This window comes from Acanthisitta chloris, unplaced genomic scaffold (assembly GCF_000695815.1).
Source record: "Acanthisitta chloris isolate BGI_N310 unplaced genomic scaffold, ASM69581v1 scaffold38752, whole genome shotgun sequence".
Classification (NCBI taxonomy): domain Eukaryota; kingdom Metazoa; phylum Chordata; class Aves; order Passeriformes; family Acanthisittidae; genus Acanthisitta; species Acanthisitta chloris.
Window position 1 is genome coordinate 6,104 of NW_008661728.1, and position 12,428 is coordinate 18,531.

Below are 12,428 nucleotides of genomic sequence, written 5' to 3' on the forward strand. Positions count from 1 at the left end.
TTTCCTGTATTTGTGTTTTTCAGGCTGTTTGATTGGAGCCAAGGAGTCATGAAAGAAACTCAAGAAGACAACTTGGATAACGAAAGGAAGCTAAAAAGAAAACAAAAAGAATGTGGCATATAAAGGGTATAATACCTGGAGGTATTGGATCTGACTCATATTTATAACAATGAGACAAGCTTTCACAAAATCCAAGTTGTCTTAGACAGTCATCAAGCTTGGAGCCATTGCTGTTGAACTAGAAATTCTCCTTTTCCCCATTCTCCTTTCTGACAGGTAACAAAGGATTGGTGAATTAGGATTTGCCCAAGTTGGAAGCACTAATTTTTTGATCCATATAGTTCATCCTTATGAATATATAAGGAGTTAAACATTGCAGATTTAATGTGGATTCTAATGGGAAAGTGACTCATTAACCAAAAAATGGCCACTTTTAAGGACTTGGTTTCAAACTGAGCTGGAGCCTCCCAATGCACTTTGTACAGTTTGGGGAAAGGTGTTGCTGCAGGGCCTGCTTTGGGAGGCCATGATGACATGTACTAAAAGGATATCATCTTACTGTTGATATCTTTGAAGACTCATAAACAGAACCAGAAAAATGAATGGTGGGAAGGAGTGTGATGGAGGGGACACGGATGGAGGGCCACCAGCAGTGCAAGTTCCCGTTGGCTGGCAGCGACGGGTGGACCAAAGTGGAGTGCTCTATATCAGGTAAGGTCATCTCAGGGAGGGCTGGCTTGGTTTGCCTTCTTGTTTTGTCAAAATACGTAGGGAATTAGTGACTCAACCCATCTTGTTTGCTCTTGTTTGTTCTTTAGCAAGTGTAAGATCATTTTTGAAGCTGAAGGAAGGACCTGGATTTAGATTTAGGTCCCTAAGTCCAAGATACTAGGAAGAGCTTCTTCCCTGTGAGGTGCTGAGGCTCTGGCACAGGTTGCCCAGAGCAGCTGTGGCTGCTCCATCCCTGGGAGTGTTCCAGGCCAGGTTGGATGGGGTTGGAGCACCCTGGGCTGGTGGGAGGTGTCCCTGCCCAGGGCAGGGGGTGGGACTGGATAGGCTTTATGGTCTCTTCCAACTCAAACCAGTCTGAGGTTCTGTGATAAAGCAAGGAGTAGAACAACAGGAGCTTTAAGAGTCTTCCCATCCCAAACCAACCTGGGATTCTTTCGAAAAGAAATTTGTTAGGTGACTCCTTAGGACCTGAAGAAAACATTAGGTTTTTTTATGCCCATGAAGGTTCTGTGTTCAGTGTCACTGATGTTCTCCAGCAGCATTTACTTCCATGGATTCCTCACATTTCTCATGCACATAAAAATCAGGAACATAAGCCTAACCCCAAAGTTTTAGGTACTATATTTGTTTATTTTGTTAGCTTATTGGCTTTTTTTTTTAATTTTACTTCTCCCTGGAACAGTCAGAGAGAAATGCATTGAAATTGCTATTAAATAAATGTGTTCAGATGCAGAGACTATAAATTAAATGTTATTGGAGAAAAGATCAAAGTTAGTTGCAACAAAATATGGTTTACATGGCAGAAGTCTACATGATTATCAGTCTGTTCTTTGCTTAATCTCATTCCTCTGCCCTGTGATTAAAATAACCACTTCTTCACAACACTTTGTGTATTACCAGTACCAAACCCTTTGATGAGTCAAAGCCTACTCCAATTTTACACTAAACTACCATAAAAGATCAGATGCATTCCAGGATTTCTTGTTTATGTGCTCAATTAGCAGAATCAAACCCAATCCATGTCAGTGATACCCATGTCAAGGATAAATCACCTTCCCCTTGGATTCCTCATTACAGCTGTAATTTACTGAGCCTCTGCCTTAGTTAAAAATCAATGAGAAAGGAAAAGTTGTGGGTGGGTTGTTGTTTCTCCCAATCAGCTCTCTATCCAGACACCAGGATATATAATGCTTCAGTGTCCTTATTTTTAGTCCATTAAAGGCACAGGGTAGGATATGTTAGTAGTAGGATATAATCCAACCTCCTGCTTGGCATGGAGTGTCCACAGTGCTCCACCAGGTCAGCCCTTGGCCTCACCAGCATCAAGGTTTGAGTTTCCACAACCTGCTCTAGTCCTGCACAGCATCTGTGGAGACAAGGAAAGGTCAAACAGTATTGACTCAAAAGCTATTCAAGGGAAAATGAGTGGATATATTAAGGTCTGACATGATTTAGCTGGAGTAGATGATCCCAGCTGAATAGACTCGTTCTGTTTGGGCTTCCTTGTGAAGCACACATGCTGCTCTGGCAGCTGTCAGCAGTTGCTGTGGATTAAATCAAGATTAAGTCCATTAATTAACTAGTTTTTATTACCTGGTAAAAGCATTTGGTTGAATCTCAGTACTTTTCTTAGCCAAACTGTGCTGCTGCCTTAGAGCAGGACCTAAACCATCCCTGGGAGTGTTCCAGGCCAGGTTGGATGGGCTTGGAGCAGCCTGGGCTGGTGGGAGGTGTCCCTGCCCAGGGCAGGGGGTGGAATGAGATGATCTTGAAGGTCCTTTGCAGCCCAAACCCTTCTGGGATTCCATGATCCTATGGAGGTTTCTAACAGAGGAAGCTGTGGATTGTCCTCTAGAAGCATGAGGAGATTTGTGCACACACAAAAAATCTTTGCAGTCACAGCTCTGCCCAGGAATGAGGCAGAAACAGGAAAAAAAATGGGCATTTTGGAAATTCTGTTGTTTCTTGTGGCCAAATCTGTGTAGTAGGGATGGTGCATCCCACATTCCATGGATTCAGGGGACTGACCTGCCTTTGCACCCACTGCTTGTCAGTGCAGGACCTGTGTGCCTCACCCTGAGCCTGAACTGGCTATGTGCACCCAAGGAAACAGCACAAAAAGGTTATTTCATTGCTTTATTCTAGAAATATTCTAGGAAAAGGAGCCTTTCTTTAAGCAGTGCAAATAAAGTGGCATGCTGGCTGCTGAGCATATTCCCAGGGATACCTTTTAACAGGAGTTTTTAAGCATCACCAAGTGTCTGCAGAGGTTTTGGGTGTAAATTGGATGGTGCAGAGCAAATGCCAACTGAGTTAGTCCCATGGGAATCTGTTACATCTTCAAGTGTGGATCTTGCCTGGGTTGAGTAACTCCTGTGTGCACAGTCAGGTCAGGCTGGGAAAGTCCAGAGGGATTAACCACTCAACAGCTGAAATTCAAATGAGTAAAAATAAAGAGCAGTTTCCCCTTTGCTCCCCAAATACTCCAGTTTAGGACAGGGGAGGTTTGGCTTCCTGACCTGTCACTTCAGGCCTGTTCCATCATTTTTAGTTTGCTCTTGTATCTTCCTTACCTTACACATATTCAGCCTGAGCACTTGTCCCAAAAATAACTAGTTCAGGGCAAGTCTGGCAAATAAGTGACTTCTTTAAACTGTCTGTGTGACTTTAGATGCTACTTGCAGATGTTGCTTGAGATGTCACTTGGTGCTGGTGCAGAATGAGGTGTTTATACTTTGGGGGTTAAGTACCAAAGTTCATCATAGTTTGAGTGTTTTCATCACCCAAACTGTTCCACTTGAGTTGTTTTTTTGTTAAAATTAAGACTGTTTACAGCTGCCATTGGGAACTGTGGTTTAGCCAGTGCTCATGAATTGCTGTATCCCTTCCCTGACAAACACTTCAGCTGGCTCAGTGCAAAGGAGCAGTCTGGAAGTTGGAAGCTGGTGACACAAGAACCTTATTCCATTTTATGAATTAGTGATTTTGTCATAACAGAGTTTCCAGTGTCCTGTTTTTGGGTATGGAGGTAGTGATTTTCAGGTGGGAGTTGGAGAAATCCAAGTGCAGTGTATCAGGAGCTCTCTGGAATGGCTCCTTGGTGGAATCTTTCTCACTTTCAGTGAGAGGGTCGAAGTTTTAGCTGAATAAAGCCAAACTTAAGAGACCTGACTGCAGCAAATGTGTGTCCTTTAAAATGTGTTTGGGTTTTGGGAGGGTTTTATGAGGATTATCTTGGTTCTGGACTAACATGTTAGCTGTGTTGTTTCACCCACTCTCCATGTGAGCTGTTGGACTGGCAACGTCAAATCATGACCTATCAAATACCTTCTGTTCATCCTCTCTGTTCCTTTACAGTCCCAGTGGGTCTTTATTATCCTGCTTGGAGCAGGTGAAGACTTACTTGCTGACTGATGGAACATGCAAGTGTGGCCTAGAATGTCCTCTTGTTCTTCCCAAGGTAAAGCAAAGCCTCATTTTGGGTCTCTGTGCTGTGATACTGATGAGCTAACGATGTCAGCTCATGTGCTGTGCCATGGCTTAGTCTCTGGTCAGATCATACGTAGAAAATAAGTGGTGTACACTCAAAGACAGAGCAGAAAATACAAAATTAATCTGCCTTCTACCCTCTTGGTTATTATATATATATTCCCTCTTTATTTATCATTTCCAAACACCTGTCAAGGTATCACTTGGGCAATGTAGGAGCATCTCTAAGGGACAAAAGCTAATTTCAATCTATGTAAAACACCTAATTTAGGTATATTTAGTGATTTGCTGCCTATAGTCATTATTTGACACGCTGGAATTGTTGCTTCCAGGTGTTTAATTTTGATCCTGGAGCTGCTGTGAAGCAGAGAACTGCTGAAGATGTCAAAGCGGACGAAGATGTCACCAAACTATGCATCCACAAAAGGAAGATTATTGCTGTGGCCACACTTCATAAAAGCATGGAAGCACCACATCCTTCACTGGTTCTGACTAGTCCTGGTGGTGGAACAAGTGAGTACAATTCAGATCATGCAGAATCATCTCATAATCTCATTTTAAGAGTGTGTTTTTACTATGCAAAACCATCCCCAAAAGTCTGAATGTGTCTCAGAGAGAAATAGTAAACAGATTTGAGGAGAGAGTGATCAGAGATATGAAGGTAGATAGAAAATGAGTCTAAAAGCAGGTCAGACTAAGAGCAGGATTTTCTTGGAAAGGATATCAGATTGTTCTAGACAAAGGAAATACATTAGCTCTCATCTTTTGGAACTGTAGTAATATGTCTGATATTCTGTCACATGGGAAATTAGAGGAGCAGAATCAAGTGATTACGAAGGGATTAGAATGTGGCTAAGGACTTGGCTAAATGGGAAATTGTATTGTAGAGGAGAATACACAGCAAGAGGAGATCTCCACTGTGATGTCTCGAGGATTATTTTGGGGCACCAACCTGGATTAGCATTTTAATTATCCATGTCAACAAACAAATGAGGTAATTTGGTGGTGGTTGAAGTTGACAGGTATCATTTAAACAAGATCAAAACACATTATAAATCTAGATCACAGACCTGGAGTGCAGGAAAAGGTGTAACAACAGATGCTGTTGACTGTGAGGTTATTCACCTGGAGCCTAGTGAAAAAAAAAGCTGTTAGCTGGGAATTATTGAGAGAGGAGCCCTAGGTAGTAGTGATCAAAGGTGGCTGTGAGCAGGACCAGGGGCAGAGCAGTGTGAGCTGCAAGTGCCAGCAGCACTCAGGCACAGCCTTTCCTCCTGGTGATCCCCAAAACCTGCTGTGTGGAGCTCACCTAGGAGTGTTTAGCTTGTTCAGCCCAGCAAAGTGGTGGCTGAAAGGAGATGGTGCCATCAACAAAGGCATCAGGAGGCTCAGCACCTGAAAATTAAACTGCTGAGGCTAAGGGACAAAGTCAGCACTGAAACAAACCCACAGACTTACCCTGAAATTAGGCACTTTGTAAGGATCACTGGAAAAGGTTCTGCAGGAGACTTACAAATCCAGATGGTCAGAACCAAGGAGAGAAGGCTACTGGGTTTGTGGTTCTGTACTGGGATTTATGGAGCTTTGGGAAATAGCTTCAACGTGGAAACTTGTAAGAATATAGAGCAATAATCCACTGTTGGTACATAGGCAGTGCTCAGGTGCCTGTGCTGTTCATGGGACTCCTGTGCCTCTGCATTTTCAAACTGAAATGTAGGATTTTAAACCTCTGCTCGAATTTTTCTCAATGTAATTTGTGTTTTAACTAACCACAATTTCCCAAGTTGCTGTGTATTTTCCTCCTTAATTTTTTAATGAACAGTACATAAACTACATTTCTGTTTTCAAAAACTTAGCAAAATGGAAGTAGAAACAGGTAAAAGACAAACCAGCTAAACATGAAAGCCACAAGTGACATTTATGTGCTTTTACCTTCTCTGTTGGTCAGAATTTTGTGCAATAAGCAAAGAAGAAATTTTCCCAATCAATTGCCTTTGCAAGCAAAATCTTTCTTCATTTTTGCTCACTTCCATGTGACCATTTGCTTAGTTCCAGCATTCAAGGTGAGGCCTCTCAATCACATTTTATTTTGCAGTTCAACCTTGAGTTTTGTCCCCTAAATGAGACTTTGGTTGTATTTTGGGACAGGTAATGTGTTTGTTTCTGTCAGGATGTAGCTGGTTGAGCAAACAGGATGAAGGTAGGATTGGCAGTGCCATCTGCTGTGGCCAGGCCGAAGGAAAGATGGGAATTGAGTTCTTGTGAGTAAGGAATTGCAAAGCACTTCTGAGTTCATCGGAACATGAGATTTTTAGCTCAGGATTCAAGTTGAAGTTTGCATATTCAGAGGCTGAATGACAAATCCCCAGAGCAGCAAAACTGGCAGAAAGTCTCCCAGACTTGGAGCTGCTTGTGATGATATTCTGGAAGTAAAACATGGCAAAAAACCCTCTTTTTAAATAAAGCTGGAAGATGGCCTGGTGTTTGTGGGAAGGTCTGGGCTCACAGGTGGGATTTACAGGGAATTTCTCCACTGTAGAGGGGTTCATATATCTGTGGGTGCAAATATCCCCTGAAAACAAGAGTCCCTGCTCAGGGGCTGTGTTAGGGGCAGGACCCTGTTCTCTGTAGGGCTCAGAGAAATGAGTCTCAGCCCTGGCTGAGCTTTGTTCCTCCTGTCCTCAATAGATGGTGCCAGAGACTCCTTTTCCCTGCCACAGCACTCGCTGCTCCTCCTGCCAGAGGGTGATGGAGATTCGGGAGTAGGACACTGGAGGTGTTGGTTGGGAAGAAAAGGAAAAAGGGAAGGAACAAGGTGTAAATTTGTCCAGTGATGTGGAGCTAAGGTCTATACAGCTGTAGTAGGGTAACCCACACCATTCCAGAAGCTCCTTAGTGAGCAAAAGTTTAGCCAAAGGTTTTGTTAGCCTTTATGAAAAGTTTCACCCCCTCTAGCTGTGCCCTGAAACACGTGATATTGGGATTCCAGACAGTAACTCTTGTGTGTTTCCAACACCAGGTGCAACTCCAGTAGTTCCTACTCGAGCGGCAACTCCAAGATCCATGAGGAATAAACCCCATGAAGGAATTACAAATTCTGTGATGCCAGAATGTAAGACTCCTTTCAAGTTGATGATAGGGGCATCTAATGCCATGGGTAGGCTTTATGTGCAAGAGATGGCTGGAAGCCAGCAACAAGAACTTCATTCTGTCTATCCCAGGCAGAGATTGGGGAGTAATGAACTCGGGCAGAAGTCTCCGTACCGCGGCAGCCACGGGGGGATGCCCAGCCCGGCCTCGTCGGGATCGCAGATATACGGAGACGGCTCCATCTCTCCCAGGACTGACCCACTTGGAAGCCCTGACGTTTTCACAAGGAACAATCCCAGTTTTCATGGAGCACCCAACTCCAGTCCTATTCACATGAACAGGACCCCTCTGTCTCCACCGTCAGTAATGCTACACGGTTCTCCCATACAGTCATCCTGTGCCATGGCTGGAAGGACTAATATACCTCTTTCCCCCACCCTGACCACCAAGAGCCCAGTAATGAAAAAACCCATGTGTAACTTCTCGGCCGGTATGGAAATACCGCGAGCGATGTTTCACCACAAACCCCCCCAGGGTCCTCCTCCACCTCCTCCACCGCCTTCTTGTGCTCTTCAGAAAAAGCCATTAACATCAGAAAAGGATCCCCTCGGCATACTGGACCCAATTCCCAGCAAACCAGTGTCTCAGAACCCCGTGATCATGACCCCGACGCCTTTCCACTCGAGCGCCCACTCTCAGGTACCCGTGATGAATGTAAGCATGCCGCCCGCCGTCGTCCCCCTGCCCAGCAACCTGCCCCTGCCCACCGTCAAGCCTGGCCACATGAACCACGCGGCTCACGTTCAGAGGGTCCAGCACTCTGCCTCCACCTCCCTGTCCCCGTCGCCGGTGACGTCCCCGGTTCACATGATGGGCTCCGGGATGGGAAGGATCGAGGCTTCTCCCCAAAGATCGCGTTCTTCTTCCACGTCGTCAGACCACGGCAACTTCCTGCTGCCTCCCGTAGCGCCGCAGTCCTCCTGCAGTGCTATCAAAGTCCCTCCCAGGTCCCCGAGGTCAACAATAGGGTCCCCGAGACCATCTATGCCATCCAGCCCTTCCACCAAGCACGATGGACTTAATCAATACAAGGACATCCCTAACCCGTTAATTGCTGGAATGAGTAATGTATTAAATCCTCCCAACAATGCAGTTTTTCCCGCTGCATCTGCTGGAAGTGGTTCCTTGAAGAGTCAGCCTGGTTTGCTGGGAATGCCTTTAAATCAGATCTTGAACCAGCACAACGCTGCCTCTTTTCCAGCAAGCAGTTTACTCTCAGCAGCAGCCAAAGCACAGCTAGCAAATCAAAATAAACTTGCTGGTAACAACAACAGCAGCAGTAGCAATTCTGGACCTGTTGCCAGCGGTGGCAACAACGAAGGACACAGCACTTTAAATCCCATGTTCCCTCCTGCTGGCAACGTGCTCCTCCCCACCACGGAGGGGCAAAGCGGCCGAGCAGCACTGAGAGATAAACTGATGTCTCAGCAGAAGGATCCTCTGAGGAAAAGAAAGCAGCCAACCACCACGGTGCTGAGCCTGCTGAGACAGTCCCAGTTGGACAGTTCTGGAGTGCCCAAAGCTGGATCTGATCTGCTCCGAAAGCAAAGTCAAAGTTCCTTCCCCATCAGTTCGATGTCGCAGCTCCTTCAGTCCATGAGTTGTCAGAGCTCCCACATGAGCAGCAATAGTACCACCAGTTGTGGGAGTTCCAGTACTGCTTTGCCCTGCTCTGGTAACCAGCTGCATTTTGCAGACCCCAGTATGAACTCTGTCAGTCTCCAGAACTCGCTGGCCCAGAGTTTGCCCCTGCGAGGGGACGGGGTGCACTGCCAGAACACTAACACTAACTTTGGCCACGGTACTAGCCCAGGCACCACCAACCACCTGGCAGGGTTAATAAATCAGATGCAGGCTAGTGGGAGCTGTGGGATGCTCAGTCAGTCAGGAATGGCTTTGGGAAACTCATTACATGCGAACCCACCTCAGGCAAGACTCCAGGCACCCTCCACTCCAGTCATACCAAACAGCATTGGTAGCAGCTGTAATCAAACAAGTCCTGAAGCAGGTAGGTTCTCTCCTGAGGGGATACCCCTGGGTTTGACCACTTGGAAATATGGCATGGCTGTTTTTAAACAGGTTCCTTTTATATGGATCTACTTTTTCAACTGGAGTTTACCCACGTGAAAAGTTTGTGCTCATACACTGATACTCAAACAAATCAGAAGAGACACAAGACCTCATGGCACGTTCCAGTATCTGAATGGGCCTCCAAGGAGGCTGGAGAGGGGCTCTGCAGCAGGAACTGGAATGATAGGACAAGGGGGAATGGGTTCAAACTCAGAGAAGATAAATTTGGGTGAGATATATGGAAGGAATTCCTGGCTGTGAGGGTGGTGAGACACTGGCACAGGTTGCCCAGAGCAGCTGTGGCTGCTCCATCCCTGGGAGTGTTCCAGGCCAGGTTGGATGGGGTTGGAGCAGCCTGGGCTGGTGGGAGGTGTCCCTGCCCAGGGCAGGGAGTTGAAACAATATGGGCTTTAAGGTCCTTCCAATCCAAACCATTGTGTGCTTCAAAGAAAAAACAGTGGTAGACTAAAATGTATCTCCCTTTTTCTGGACCAAATCCTTCTGGCCTCCTTCCTTCCTGTGACAACTGGTGCTTCTGTTAACATCCACACACTCTTCATGAATAAACTCCAATGCCCTTTGGTACATACCCACACCTCTCTTCTCACTTGCCCAATAAATCCAATGGGTTTTTGCAGCATGCCCTGCTAGTCCAACCCTAGAACATGTATCACCTGGCAGTGAATGTCCTGCTGATACACATGTTCTTAAAGAGTTGGTGTTGTCAGAGATTGGAGCAGATAGAGGAGTCCCAAAATGTACAAAATTACCCTTTTCAGGGCAAGCGTGAGGAAATGCCAAGTCTGTGTTTGCCTTTATCATGATAATTTTACCAAGCTGGTAATTAAATGGTTGAAAAATCTATATTCAGCTGGAGGAGAGTGTAGAGCAAGATTTCCTGGTTTGTTCATCAGTGAAGACTTGAAACAGGTTTGCTGCTGTTACTATCTCTGGGGTGTTTAAAGATAGAAGGGAAACAGCTCAGAAATGGATGTTTCCTTTAACTGCTCGTGGCTGAGCAAAGTGTGCAGGTTTGAAATGCTGCTGTGTTACATTCTTAAGGAGAAAGCAAACCTTCCACCTGGTGTTTCAATCTTTCAGCTGGGTTGGCTTGCAGAGGAGGGTTTGATACCATCACAGCTAAGGTCCCTCAGGTCACCCCAAAGTGACCAGAGTGGTCTCACCCAGGCCAGAGCCTGATCTGTATTCCTGAGTTTCCTCCTGTAAAGTACAGCAATAGATAACATAAAAAGTGCATTATAGAAAAATCATTTGCTACTATTATGCTGGTCATGGTTTCTGGTGACTGAAGGGTTTCTCTCTGTTCCTGGGGAAAAAAAGGGGTCATTTTTCCTCAGCTGTGGTGGAGGTTTGTGTTGCAAGCAAGCAGCTTTTAATCCTTGGTGGCTCTTTGGCCTTGCCATGCTGTCACAGAGGAGTATTTCCTGATCCAATCTCTCTCCTGAGACTTTGTCCTCTCCCCTGCACAGAACAAAGCTCTGGCTTTGCCTTAGGAGTTTGCTTCCCTGTCCCACTGACACACTCCAAAGTCCCTGCAGCAGCAGCTCTTGAGGTTCCACCTCAGCTGAGGTTTGCACCACTCCTGAGGCTGCTGGTGGGTCCATGTCAAGGCTTAGTGGTGTTCCTGTGGTAGTTCAGCAGAGCCTGTGCTTGTACAAATCATCCTCACCCAAGCTGAGTTTCCTCCCAAGAAGACAAATGCAACACAACAAATCTGTGCCTGTGTCAGAGCCCCTGGAGGAAAGGTTTCAACATCACCTACTTTGGTTCTCATCAACGTGGGAGTAGTAGTAGGTGTGTAACCCCCCCGGGAGCTTCTGTTCTGCTGTGGTATTCCCAGCCCTGGAGAGAGCTGCTGGAATTATGGCAATATAGTCATTAGGCCTTAAGTGACTCTTTTTGCCTTATCTAAATGAAAAATGGTAGTTCTGTGTAGGCAGAGACTGGAAGGTTGTGAGTGTTCTGTTCCTCTCCACTGAAGACGTTTGTTTCTTTAGTTTTGATGCTTTCAAAATCCACACAACCTGCATTTAATTACTTTATGGAATAGCCATGATGGCTGCAAGCCTGGAGAGCTGTTTTCTCCCTGAAGATGAAGCTTCAGGTCGTGTTCTATGTGTGTTATTTCCTAAAGTGGTGCATCCAACCTCCTCCCTGAGGCATCCCTGGGCTCAGGCATGAGGTTTCCATCTGATCCATAGGCTGGGACAATCCAGGCAGAGGCATTTGGTTGTGTTTCCAGGAGAGTGGGAGTGTTCTGTCCGTGAAACACCTGTGAAATGTGGAGCATTTTGTGTCAGTAATAGCACTTAAAATCAAAGGGAGTTGCCATCTGCAGTGAGCTGTGTCCAAGCTGATAGGAATGGCTCTGTCCAGGGGTGTTAGCTCTGGGATGGAGCTGGTGAAAGCCCTTGGAAACTGAGTTTCCAAGAGCAGCTGAGCTGAGTAAGATGTCTGCAGGAAGCTCTCCTATTCATATTTCAGTTCGTGGCTTTTTTTTCCCCTTTGTTTTTAAGGATTTTAATTGCTCAATGAGTTTTCTGTGTCTGTGCCAACATTCAGAACAGCCACTACTCACAAAACAGCTCCTGAGAGGAAAAACACTGAGCATCCCACAATTAGCTGCTTATTGCTAAGCTTTTCATTTTATTTTAACCACATGGACCAAGTTTTGTTATTGTAACTCTGGTTTCCTTCTTCTGCAGAGATTATCTTCAGTTCCCAGGTAATTTTCACTGTGAGTGGGATGGAATTTGTTCCTTTTAGGATGGGAATGTGTCACTGGGTGATAGATCTTACTGTGGAGTTAATTTGAGGTACATGGGGTGATCCTTGGGGTGTCCTGTGCAGGGCCAAGAGTTGGACTTGAAGATCCTTGTGGGTCCTTTCCAACTCCAAATATTCTGATTCTGTTCATTTCTTCTTGCATGTGCCATGAATGTCAGTGACATGGACAGTGGATTGAG

The 12,428-nt window shown here is 45.6% G+C and overlaps 1 protein-coding gene across 1 annotated transcript; it reads left to right on the forward strand.

Annotated features, from left to right (window-relative positions):
• Positions 1-598: 598 nt before the first annotated feature.
• On the forward strand, positions 599-9,379 carry MBD5 (methyl-CpG binding domain protein 5; the record flags this gene model as incomplete). Its single annotated transcript, XM_009070325.1, has 4 exons — positions 599-711; positions 4,090-4,192; positions 4,554-4,734; positions 7,241-9,379. Coding segments are annotated over exons 1-4 (2,536 nt in total), but the record flags the coding sequence as incomplete, so codon positions are not given.
• Between the last annotated feature and the right edge of the window lie 3,049 nt (positions 9,380-12,428).